The sequence below is a fragment of the Nicotiana tomentosiformis genome, chromosome 2 (genome assembly GCF_000390325.3).
Source record: "Nicotiana tomentosiformis chromosome 2, ASM39032v3, whole genome shotgun sequence".
NCBI lineage: Eukaryota > Viridiplantae > Streptophyta > Magnoliopsida > Solanales > Solanaceae > Nicotiana > Nicotiana tomentosiformis.
The window spans coordinates 38,332,545-38,345,939 of NC_090813.1; the positions used below are offsets into that span (position 1 = coordinate 38,332,545).

At 39.3% G+C, this 13,395-nt stretch overlaps 1 protein-coding gene across 1 annotated transcript; it reads right to left on the minus strand.

Annotated features, from left to right (window-relative positions):
* Positions 1 to 6,675: 6,675 nt before the first annotated feature.
* Positions 6,676 to 9,764, minus strand: LOC104101230 (protein DETOXIFICATION 2-like). The gene is made up of 7 exons (XM_009608678.4): positions 9,355 to 9,764; positions 8,136 to 8,680; positions 7,965 to 8,051; positions 7,816 to 7,872; positions 7,474 to 7,712; positions 7,095 to 7,300; positions 6,676 to 6,996 (listed from the first exon to the last, which is right to left on the minus strand). Exons 1-7 carry the CDS (start codon positions 9,595 to 9,597, stop codon positions 6,940 to 6,942), a joined length of 1,434 nt encoding a protein of 477 aa, XP_009606973.1. The 5' UTR covers positions 9,598 to 9,764; the 3' UTR covers positions 6,676 to 6,939.
* Between the last annotated feature and the right edge of the window lie 3,631 nt (positions 9,765 to 13,395).

Here is a 13,395-nt window from a genome sequence, read left to right on the forward strand (position 1 = left end):
TTGTTGTTGAGAGCCATTGTTTCACCTACAATTGTTTCACCAAAAAGATTAGTAACACGGAAGGAAAAGAAGATAATTCACACACAAAACCAAATAGATAGCTAAATCCGTTTTTACACTCCCCGGCAACGGCGCCAAAAATTGATCTCGCCCAATTCACACCTCAAATTGGGGTTGTGAAGCGGTCGATTGCAATAATAATACCCAACTAGGAGTCGAGATCGAATCCATATGGAGCGTAGATGGGATTAGGTATATATTCGAACTAAGCACGTAAAGTGTCTAAGATGCACTTCCACAAACTGTGTTTTGATTCTACTTCTAAATTATGCTACGGTTTGCAAATGTAAATCTAGAGAATAATATTTTTGGAGTTGTTTTTCAAGTATGTAAAAGATCTAAGGCTGTGACTTCCACCTAGGTGTTGTGGGCTTTAGAGCGAGTTTCGTTGGTCAGGGTGTATTATAGAACACTCAAATACCTACTCAATACCTCTCGGTAAGAGATGTATTGCCCAATTTGGCTTTCTCAAGTCCAAATTGGTATTTAACTAAACAGTTGACAAATTTCTCAAGTCGGATTTTACTATCTCTAGATTTAACCCTTTAATTGGGACTATCAATCTCTTGATTTCATCCAAAACTCTTGTTAGCCAAGTTTTCCTAGACTAAGTCTCTCTTTCTCAAGTAGAGACTAAGTCAAATAGGCTCGAATCAATGTTTACAACCATTAATTCTACAATTATAGCAAGAACTAGGCTAAATATTATACACCCAACCATAAATAAGCTCTAAATCAAATACCCATTAGGTACCCACACTAGGAATTTAGCTACTCATAGTGGGTGATGAAGAAAATAAAGAAGAAGAGAAGATTAAACTCATATTTAATGAAAAATAGATGAAAATCCAATGTAAAATTGATAAGCTATAATAAAATTTTCTAAAACAGTAAAGAAAAATGGCTACCAACTTTCATATATTCAAAACTTGACCTAATTTCGTGAAAGTAATCTATTTATACAAAGCTAGAATTTTCGGACAAAATTACCCTTTAGGAGGTTCTACAGCCGCACAATTATATATGCGGTCCGCATTTTGCTGCAGCTCATGACAGGAGTGGTTTCTGCGACCGCATAATTCTAAACTACGACCGCACTTCTTGAGTTCTGCGGATCGCACAATTTTGGGTGCGGTCGCACATTTGATTTCTGCGGCCGCACAATTATAGTGCGGTCCGCATTTGCCATTGCAACACTGTCAAATTTTCTTCTTGTTCTGCGGCTGCAGACAGAATTTTGCGGTCCGCACTTTAGCCCTTTTTGCTTGATTTTTGTCCTTGTTCAAAATCATTCCTTCTTGAGTTGAATTTCATCACTTTGGCTTATTTTCCAATACTCCTACAAGTAAGCATATTTCATTAGTTTTCGGGAATACCTTTAAGCATTTTTGAACTAAAACGAAAGTTAAAAGGCGCAAATAAGTAGTCAAAATCCCCACTTATCAGTCGTCCAAGGCAAAATTGGACGGCTCGGGCTATCGAAACCCGGAGGCATAGAATCCTATTATGCAGTGCCTAAACTTAAAAGTTTATGGCCATCCCCACTCGAGGAATGTCATCAAATGCAAGTTCGGATGGCTCGGATATCGAAGCCTAGAGGTACAAAGCCTATTAAGCACTACCTGAACTTAAAAGGCTACGACCACCCTAGAAACGGTCCGGAGACGTTCGAAGCCCGTTATCAAAACATAAGGCCATAAAATATTCCAAACCGGTTCAAAGGCTACCCTCGACAAAACTATAATCTAAAAACATCTAAACAAGCACTTCGGGAAAAGCTTCCAGTCATACTGAGCCCCCCACAAGTTTCAAAAAACATATACATCGAGAACGAATCTTGTTCGAACCTCCGAACAAGACATTATTTCTACATTTTATTCCATGCTACAACATTTGAAATCTTTGCAATCATAAAAGGGAAGCCAAAAGAAATGAACTCAAAAATTTCTAAAGAGCAAAAAGCCTTATATATATTGCAATAAAAGCCTTTTACAACGTCCAACGATAACGGCCTCAACAAAATGAATAAATTGCAAAAACAAAGAAAAATCCATAAGGCACCTAAGCCTGATCTTTACTAGAACCCGCCTCGTCACCGGAGCTGTTGGGGTCTTCTCCATCCTCGGGTTTGCCGGAGCCCTCGGAGCCTTCCTCACCCTCGAGGTCAGCCATCTTCTTGGCCTCGGCCTAGAGCCTTTTCGTATCTTCGATCTTGGGCGACAGGTCGAAACCCCGGGCATGGACCTCCTCGAGAGCCTCTTTTCGGGATAGCCACTTCATGTACTCAACAATAACTTTCAGGCGGTCTTCGGCTGCCTCGGCATCAGCCATGTACTGGGCCACCATCTCTTCAGAATTAACCCTTGTTATTTCCGACACAGACTTCATTGTTTCGAGCTCTTTGCCAATGGTATCGCGTTCAATAATGGCCGAGCCGAGTTGAGACTGGAGGTCTTCGATTAGTTGAGCCTGTGCTTCGGCCTTCTCTCTCGCAACTCGTAGTTGGACCTCTACCGATGCCAGCTACTCCCGGGTAGTCTCCTTCTCTGAAGCCAATCGGTCCATTTTTCCTTTCCACCCATCAGCCATGGCCTTGACCTCGTTCATCTCGGCTCAGAGTTGGTCGATCCTGTCAACCTTCTATTGGACCTACGAGGTTTGGCCATTAGTCCCAATGTCTAACTTGTCATAACTAACTTAAAAAAAACATTACTTGTTCCACCAGGTCAGCATGCTCCTTCTGAGCCGTATCCAACTCAGCCCGGAGAATCTTGACTTCTTCTTCATGTTGCTTGCTGAGAAGCTTATACATGTCCCTCTTCTCAGCAAGCTCCTTGACCTCAGCCTCGAGCTGGTTAACCTCAGCCCGGTACCGAAGAAAACTTTCATGATGAAGTACCGAGGCCTACAAAAATATAAGAAAAAGAAAAAGTATGAGAGATATCAAAAACTAAATACGAAGATGAAAGAGTATAATGATGCCTTACCTGGTTCAGCGCCTGTTGTGCTTCGTTAAACAAGCACGACGTATCCACTTCGTTCATTTTCGCATGGTCTTCTTTGGTTACTAGGCACCAGAGATATCTTGCTACTCCAACGGGGGCGGAAAGAACCCGAGCATCCTTCAGGACGGTGATTATTATTGACTGCTTTCGGCCGGGATCCATGCTCGGGGCGAGGAATTGGTTGATTAATTTTGGGCTCGAGTTTAGCCCACCGCTTTCCTCAGTGCCTCTAAATCACCCAACCCGGAGAAGTCTTCCAGGGCGGTTGAGTCCACACCTTCAAAAAAGGAACGGAGGGGATCTTCCATACCATGGGCCCCTTTGTTGGATCGCTCATTCGTTGCTAGGGCTTCGTCGAACATAGACTCGATGAACGAAGGCGACCCCAAAATTTCTATGACAATTGGAGGAGCGGAGCCGGCGTCTCGAGAGGTCTCGACCCTCACATCTACATCGGCCTCCTAAACCTGAGGCGGATCAGCCTCTGTTGTTTCCCCCTTGGCTGCCACCCCGCTCTTTGGGGAAGGACGGCTCACAGGCCACAAAAACATCACCTTCCTCACGCTCGTCCTTGAGCCGAAAAAGTGAGTCCGAGTCAGGCGCTCGGGAGCTATAACTCTCCTTTGGCTTACAAGCCAACCTTCTCCTTGGACTCTTCTTGGGGAACTCAGAGCCCTCTTTCTCTTCTTCTCTCTTGCTGCAGCCTCGGGTTGCCCCAAAGCGGAAGGATCGACGGATAGGTTTTCGCCCCTACTAAAGGCCTAAGCTTAATGGTCTTAGGCAATCCTGCAAAAAGAAAAGAGAGGGAATGAGAACATGGTGCTGAAAAAGGGAGCCTAATGTTACTTATTCGGGAAAGAAATCTTACTATGGGAACGGGTCTCCCAGCGACCCTTCGAGAGTTTGCGCCATGAGGGCTCAAAATAAGGCATCTGCGAGCAAATGCCTTCGATCCACTCCTTGAGCCGAGGAATGGCGTTTGGAACTCGAGCAAGGGATGCACCACAACAAATATCGATGAGAAAAAGGGAGTTAAAACATAAAATCGACATTTAAAAGAAAGTTATGCTTACATGATAAATTCTACTTCTCGGGGAATGGCCTGAAATCGGCAGGGATCAAGTGTGCGGTCCTCACCCGGACAAAGTATCCCTGCCAGCCCCGATCTCGGTCTTCTTCGATGCTTAAAAATTATGCTTTCTTGGCCTAGCGGAGTAGATGATCGAGGGTGAACAAGCAGGAGTCAATTTTGTTCACAAAGAATAGGAGGAGGATTACGATCCTTCACAACAATGGGTGGATCTGACCGAGGCACACTTCATACCTCCTACGAAAGTCCAGAATAACCGGGTCCATCGTCCCAGTGTGAAGGGGTAAGTGTAAATACTCAGATACCCCTCCACATGGTCATTAATGTCGTCATTGGGCCCAGGGATTACTATGTCCTTATCCGCCCAGCCGCAGTCCTTACGAACCGCATGAAGGAAGGCCTCGGTGATAGAGCAAATGTACCTAGATATCGCCTCGCATCGACCTTGCACCGATGAAGGTTTTTCGACCTTAAAGTCATCCGCGATCGAACATCCCCCAAGGACGAACATTTTCAAGGGAGGCTCGGCTGTCGGTTCATCGGTAGACGTGCCCGGAACGGTTCTCTCGAAGTCAACCACATTGGGAGCGGTCTCCTCGACTTCGGTGGTCGGCCGTGAAGAAGAAAAAGAAGCAAATTTTAGGGGAACAGTCTTGGAAGTATTTGCCATTGTTATCTAGAAAAAAATTATAAGAAGTGAGAAGGAATATTGGGAGATGAAGGGTAAAAGCTTGCTGAGAAAATCAAGCGTGCTGGTTTGGGTAGAAAATAAATGAAAACTTGCAATTTGCTGAAATATCTTGAAGAACAAAGGTAAAAATGCTGGGGTATGAAGAGAGGCAGTAATGTCCTGATGGTACGAAGGTAGAAGTTTGGTCAAAAAGTAAATAATGAACGAAGGAGAGGAGTATTTATAGAGGTTTTGCGCCGTTTCGTGTCCAGGGACGGTCTGCCAATGGCCGACACGAGTCATTATGACGCGACTGATGGGACATTTCGAATTCTTTGTCGTTTCTGTCACGGCGTATTGAAGAAGGAATCAAGGTGCTCATGTCGTTTCTCGTCGTTTGTGTAAACTTATTCTCCGAAAAACGAGGGGACTATCTGTATACGGGTGAAACCAAGCCCGTGGGACGCCTTAGTTTTCGATGAAGTAAACGGAGTAAGAGACGTAAAGGCAAGGAACCAGAATCGAGGCAAGGAGCCCCTTGGTCCGAGGTCCGGGCAAAACATCCGCCCTCGGGAGTATCGGGACCATGACCCCCAGGTCCGGTTCGAATCCCAAAAGCCTCAGAGAGCATTACCAGACAATCGAGCACAACCAGCAAAAGGCCGTGATGTCCGCGATTGTATGGATATAACGGCGTGGATCTCGGCACATATCGGTAGAGAACTGGTGATTAGTTAAACGAAAGAGTTTTACCTTTTATGAAATTGTACTTAGAGTAAAACTCCCCTACTATATAAAGGGGGGTCTGATTATTCATTAGGGACATTGTAACACGCACATCAAGATAATATACTCTTATTTTCTCTGTTATTCAAAGCTCTCACTTTTGTTCATCAAATCATCAGTAACGTGAGCTCGGATTCGAAGGCATGTATTCCATTAAGCTGTTAGTAAGTCCAGGATCACCCTTCTTGATTGGTTTGATAATTTATCATGTCCTTTATGTGTTTAATCTAATGTAATTTATCGTTTGTATTAAATTAATTCATGTATCCTTAAAATCAGTTATAAATTGAATTATTATCCGTTTTTAGGGTAAACATATGTAATGAACTTATTAAATATTCTAAGGAACAGATGCTACTTTGTTTCATAAACTCTGCTCATACTAAGGGATACTAATGGGATACTTAGTATGGGCAGAGTTTATTTGTACTGATAAAAAATAAATAAATTCTATCCATCCTAAGTAGTCAAACTTGAAACCAGATCCAAAGTCTGCCATTATATCCCTTTTGTAGGTGCACCCTCATGCATTAATTACTTTCTGAAATTGGGAAAATATATAAAGAATGGGATTTGCATAGACAGCGCATAATTTGGTAAATATCGAATTACTGTATCGAAGCCGAAATTTTTTGTATTTGGTATTCGATATTTTGTTATTCGGTATAGTATTTGGTTTAATTTTAAAAAAAAAATGGTATTAGGTATGGTATTTAGTATTTTAAAATGAAAAATCAAAATATCGATATCGTACCGAAATATATATTATATTGCACAATACACATATTATTAATTATAACATAAATATAAAAAAATCTAAAATTTTTCTTTTCTTTATTCTCTAAGTTCATCAATTAACTCTAAGCAAGTAACAAGACATTTCTAATGATCAAATTTATTCCTTTATATATAGTTTTCTCTCTCTGGGTTGATATTTGCTGGTTTTGGACAAAATTTTTGTCAACAAACATTTTTAGTTTTGTACTTTTGAGTACTTTAATTAAGAATATTATAGTCTCTGACTCTATATACTAGTTACCGAACCGAATAAATCGAAACCGAAAGGAAAAAAATCGAACCATACCGAATTTAATTAGGTACGATATTGATATAGTATTTTAATATACCGAATATCGAAAATGCCGAACCGAAATATCTAAATACCGTACCGTACCGACCGGCGAACACCCTAGATTTGCAGCTAATAATATTTGATTTCGTAGCCAATAGCAATAAATAGAACCTAAACGTGCTGTCAACCAAGTGAACATTAATTTTAAGCCAATGTGGCCCTCTATATTTCTATTTCTTCTTTGAATTAGCCTCCTCTATTCATTCTCTTCTGATGATCTCCTTTCTGATATCCTCTTCTTAGCCTTTATCGCCTGCAAAATTTCATCACAATAATTGAAACAAGAGATAATAAGTAATTAAATTAGGCTAAGGATGAAATGAAAATTTGGAGAAACAAAGAAAATTGGACCTGCTTTTGCCAATCAATGAAACTTAGTATGGAGGAAAGAGTAGTTGCTTGTATTGCAGAACCAACCAAAAGTCCAATCCAAAGGCCCTTTGCTCTCAAATGTATAAGAAAACATAATATGGCAGAAACTGGGATTCCAACCAAATAGAATGCTCCAAGATTCACATATGCCCCAATAATCTGCCATCCACTTCCCCTTGCTATTCCTGTTTATTTCCAACATAGCCAAAAAACTATACCACATCAACATACGGAGTAATATTTCATTATTAGACTATATTTTTTCCGACTTAATTTCAAATACTCCTTTTCAGATTTCAGCTAAATATTATCCAAACGCCTACTTAACGACCATCGAAAGATATAGTAAAAGACTTGCCTGAGATGACTGCTTGTAAGCTATCTGTGATGATTGATAAACACAGGAAAGGGGTAATTGCAGCAACATAATCCACCACTTGCTGATCATTGCTATAGGCTTTACCCAGAACTCGGCGGCATAAGAATGTTACTGTGCTCACCACTAATGTCTCTGCAACTGCAAGAAACATTGCAACTCTAACTGCCACTAGAGCCTTCTGAGGATTCGCAGATCCCAATTCATTCGAAACCCGCGTGCTATACTCGAGCCAGAAATTTTAGTTACAAAGACATGACATTGATGCATATTTGTTACTATGTTTTTTTAAAGTTTTACCAAAGGCATGAATATTGAACTGACCTCGCGCCAGCTCCCAATCCAAATGGTATAGAAAAATGCAATGCTGAGATCGTTAAGCTGATTGCAGAAAATATGAGGGATCAGTACTATTATAAACTACGAATCTATCATAATAGAGGTTATAATGAAATATAATGGTGCACACGTACCATATTGATAGTACTGAAGTTTCGAGTTTTGGATTTGGTAAAAGGCCAGATAGCAAAATAAGCACCTCAAGTGACCACCATTTGAGGCTATAATAATTGCCATTGTCACAACAACAGATCAAGATAAAGTAATCGACAAATGTGCTATGCAAAAGCAGTACTCTTACTTACCAAACCATTAAAGCAGATGGAGTTGCATAACGGAAGAATTGCCCAATAGCAAGGAAAGCCTCTTTATTCAGAGGAGTCCGAGTCCTCTCACAAGAGCTCGATCGTTTGATGTAAGACACAAGCAATGCTACAAAAGTCCAGATTGAAAAACTAAAGGCTATAGCTGCACCTGATTTTCCTAGTCCCAAATGAAATATGAAAAGCCAGCACAGAGATATGTGGAGACATAAAACCAGAAAGGCGCTTAGGAGCATCGGAAGAATCAAACTTTGAATCTGCAAATATCTGAATAGTGGCCTAAGAATTGCACCTCCAAAGAGTGCAGGGATAAGCCACATAGAGTACTTTGAAGCTTCAACTGAAATTGCAGGGTCTTGTCCCATTAAAATAAGCAGCTTGTCCATGAATAGCCACAGGATACTGATTGGTATGCACACAAGAAGCAAAGATATTACTGCACTATAAGTATAAGTACCGACTTTCTGCCATTGTTGTGCCCCGTATGCTTGCCCACACAGTGTCTCCAAACCACCAACCAACCCTGACTAGCATATTTGCAGAATTCAACCACTCAAACAACATAAGAATCTACAACAATATTTCATGACCAATGAAATTACTTAGGAATATACATTGAGGATAAAATGAGAGAAGATTGTTTGAGAAGGTTTGGTCATATCCTATGTAAACCTTCAAATGCACAGGTATATAGGCGTCGGTGAGTGGAGGTGCTAAAAGGGAACAAGGTAGACTTAAAATCATATGAGATGAAAATTGTCTTGAAAGATCTACAATCTCTTGCAATACTGGCAAACTTAGTGAAAAATAGAGCAGAATTGAAAGAAAGTATCTATATAAGTGATACCAATTAGTTGGGAATATAGTTTACTCATGTTAATACATTTACTTTAGGTTTTATGTTTTCCGGGAGTCTTTTAATCCTGACAGAAATTCAGTAGAAAATATAGAAAATTTCAGGTGCATTTTCTTTTTTACTATTATTTTTGTATAATATTGGTCTAGGATAAGTTTAATGGAGCAACATGGTCAGGATTCATATGGCACCCTAACTTACTTGAAATTGGGACTTAGTTGTTGTCATTCTTGTATTTCATGACCAATTAAGAAGTTCAGGTGATCACTGATTTGATGACCATGTGTTAGGTTAAAATTACTGGTAAGTCTAGAGATATAAAAATCACAATGATAGAGGACTTACAAGAAGAGAGAAACCGGTAACATTGGTTATAGAAGTAGCAATAGCAACACTTGACAGGGAAATCTGGTCAAGATGTCCCACCATCATCACCGATACAACTTGCAATAGATACTGCAATACAGAAACTGCCACCATTGGTGCTGCAATACTAGTCAACTTTTTCAGTTCTTCATAATAAGTATCCCATTCCCTTGTTATTATCCATCTGCTGTTCTTTCCATTTTCCAGCAACTGCTCTTCCATGTATTCAGCCTTGTTTAAATTTGTAAAAATTAGCTACAGATATATGCTGCAACTGTGATTTCAATTGGACTGTAAATACCAACTTATAAGTTCTACGTGTTAGCTGCTTCCATGTCTTCTATCCATAGTCCCTTTCATTTGCTGTACATATAATAGTTCACTGCATTTAGTGAGCGTTTTGGACATAATAATTGTAAAATATTTTTTTTTTTAAAAACGAAAAAAAATTTAAAGTGAAAATTGTATTTGAAAATTAGAGTTGTGTTTGGACATGAATATTATTTTGGATTGTTTTTGAAGTTTTGTGAGTGATTTGAGTGAAAATTTTGAAAAATAATTTTTGAAGTTTTTCAAATTTTGGAAAAGTGATTTTTTTTATGTCCAAAAGGGCTCTTAGTCAAACCATCAATTAATGCTCCAGAAGCATGGAATTATTTAATCCAAGTCTGCTATTTGATGACTCAGTCGTGCTTAAAAAAACCGTTTCTGTTAACAGAGACTTTTCAAGTCGTCCATAGTTTAAGACGATCTTCAAATCACGTCCTAGATTTTCAGTGGTTAATAGTACAGTATGTGTTTGGCACAACATAGGAAAGAAATACAATAAGATAGCTCCGTATATGCGGGGCTTGCAGGGTAGCGGGAAGTTTCACTTTCACCTGAAAATTTTACTTTTTCAATGTGTGCTAGTCTCAAGAATCTTTTGATGCAACTATGTTTAAATAATGATATTGTTTTCTCCGCACTTGAGCCTGATTATGGTGCAAGTTGTTTTGGACAGAACGACCCTAGTCACTTTGTCTAGTTGTTTGGAGAACGACCCTACTCACTTTGTCTAGTTGTTTGGACAGAACTCAGGAGTCATGATCTCTTGGAGTACAGACAGATCCAAAATTTAAGTGAGGGGCACCATCACTTTTAGATATAAAATTACTAGTAATAAAGTTTGACAAACAACTCTTTGAAAACGTAATAATTATGATAACACATCAACAACGACAAATTTAATTTTGCCGCATATTATTAATTTGATACTAATATAAAAATATATATATATCATCCGCTCATACTTGAACTCGACGCATTACTATGTAAACTTTGCAAAAATTTAAACTGTAATATGTAAATTCTTATATAGAATGTGAAGGGTCCATCTCATTCAAAAGCCAAAGTAATATGCATGTGCCTAAGGAAAATTTCTTTGATTTGGTAATCAACTTTGTTGAATTTCTTTAGTTTGGTAGCCAACTTTGTTGAATTTCTTTGGTTAGGTCATCAACTTTGTTGAATTTTCAACATTGAAGAAAAAGAAGGAAAAGTGTGTGCAAATTGTCAAATATAGTAGGCTTTAGAGAGTGAGGCTTAGACTATAAAAGGAGAGTTTCAACTCTCATTTCTAAACACCAACAAAGAGAGAAAGAAAGAGTGAGGTTTCACAGACAAGGTATAAAAAAATAGTATGTGAGAAAAATAGAGAGTGATCGATATTGTTGTGAGGTGGGAATATCAAAAGAAGGTTATTTCTTTTGAGTATTGTAGTGATTTTTGGAATATTTTACTCGGACCTACAAAGTGTAAAATTCCTTGCTATAGTGATATCAGTTGCTCGTCTCGGGGTCGCGGGTTTTTCTCTAATTCAAAAGGGTTTTTCATGTAAAAATCTTGGTGTCGTTGTCATTATTTTATTCTTGTTAATTACCGTATCTCGATTCTACTTTATTATTCTGCTTTTATTACCTTGAATATTATTTCTGTAGGGGATTTATTCCCAACAACTAGTATCAGAGCACAGGTTCTGCTCGTTCAAAAAAATACTATTCACTGTCGGTAGTACTATATTCAGTAAAAAATAAAAATATCCGGAGTAAATTACGAGGTAGCAAAATTTAACGGAGATAGCGGTTTCTCAACATGGCAAAGAAAGATAAGAGATCTACTCATCCAACAAGGATTACACAAGGTACTAGATGCTGATGCCAAAATGCCTGATACCATGAAAGTTGAGGATTGGGCTGACTTATATGAAAGGGCTGCTAGTGCAATCAGGTTGCACGTATTAGATGATATGGTAAATAACATCATTGATGAAGACACCACACGTGGCATTTGGACAAGTTTGGAAAGCCTATACATGTCCAAAACGCTAACAACTAAATTGTACCTGAAGAAGCAGCTACACGCCCTACACATGGATGAAGGTATGAATTTTTTATCACATTTAAATATGTTTAATGGACTAATCACGCAGCTCACTAATCTCGGAGTGAAAATTGAGGAAGAAGATAAATTCATATTGCCATCTTCATACGATAATCTGGCAACAACCATCCTTAAGACTACCATTGAGTTGATAAATGTCACATTGGCTCTTCTACTCAATGAGAAAATGAGAAAGAAGCCTGAAAATCAAGGACATGCTCTCATCACAGAAGGTAGAGGCAAGAGTTATCAAAGGAGTTCGAGCAACTATGGTAGATCCGGAGCTCGTGGGAAGTCTAAGAACCGATCCAAATCAAGAGCTAGAAATTGCTAAAATTGTGATCAACCAGGTCACTTCAAAAGAGATTGTCCAAATCCAAGGAAAGGCAAAGATGAAACTAGTGGTCAGAAGAATGACGACAACACAACCGCCATGGTGCAAACCAATGATAATGTTGTCCTTTATATAAACGAGGAAGAGGAATGCATGCACTTATCAGGTCCAGAGTCGAAATGGGTGGTTGATATAGCAGCATCTTACCATACCACATCGGTAAGAGATCTTTTTTGCAGATATGTAGCAAGTGATTTAGGCCTTGTGAGAATGGGTAACACAAGTTACTCAAAGATTGCAGGGATTGGTGACATTTGTATTAAGACAAATGTCGGATGTACATTGGTTCTGAAGGACGTGTGACATGTACCTGATTTGCGGATGAACTTTATCTAGGGAATTGCTTTAGACCGAGATGGATACGAGAACTATTTTGCAAATCAAAAGTGGAGAATCACCAAGGGATCATTGGTGATTGCAAAGGGAGCTGCTCATGGCATGTTGTACAGGACAAATACAGAAATATGCTAAGGTGAATCGAACACGGCACAAGATGAGATTTTTGCAGATTTGTGGCACAAAAAAAATGGGTCATATGAGCGAGAAAGGATTGCAGATTCTTGCCAAGAAATCACTCATTTATTATGCCAAAGGTACAACGGTAAAACCTTGTGACTACTGTTTATTTGGTAAGCAGCATAGAGTCTCATTTCAGACATCATCTGAAAATAAATTGAATATACTTGATTTGGTATATTCTGATATTTGTGGTCCAATAAAAATTGAATCGATGGGCGGTAAAAAATATTTTGTTACTTTTATTGATGATGCTTCACTAAAATTATGGGTTTATATTTTGAAAACCAAAGATCAGGTGTTTCAAGTTTTTCAGAAGTTTCATGCTATGGTGGAAAGGGAGACAGGCCAAAAGCTAAAGCGTCTCCGAAGTGACAATGGAGGTGAGTACACTTCAAGGGAATTTGAAGAGTACTGTTCGATTCATGGGATCAGACATGAAAATACAGTTCCTGGAACCCCACAACACAATGGCGTAGCCGAAAGGATGAACTGCACCATAATGGAGAAGGTGAGAAGCATGCTCAGAATGGCTAAACTACCTAAATCATTCTGGGGTGATGCAGTTCAGACAGCGTGTTACCTGATCAATAGGAGTCCATCAGTTCCATTGGCGTTTGCCATCCCAGAGAGAGTTTGGACCAACACGGAGGTGTCCTACTTGCATTTGAAGATGTTCGGTTGCAGAG

What these genes read in the sequence shown, in the direction of transcription:
- LOC104101230 (XM_009608678.4), bottom strand. Translation starts at nt 9,597, where the DNA reads ATGGAAGAGCAGTTGCTGGAAAATGGAAAGAACAGCAGATGGATAATA. An exon ending in CCATCTGCTTTAATGGTTTG is followed by an intron (nt 8,052 to 8,135) that starts GTAAGTAAGAGT and finishes CAATTATTATAG; the next exon opens with CCTCAAATGGTGGTCACTTG. An exon ending in GGATTGGGAGCTGGCGCGAG is followed by an intron (nt 7,713 to 7,815) that starts GTCAGTTCAATA and finishes GCTCGAGTATAG; the next exon opens with CACGCGGGTTTCGAATGAAT.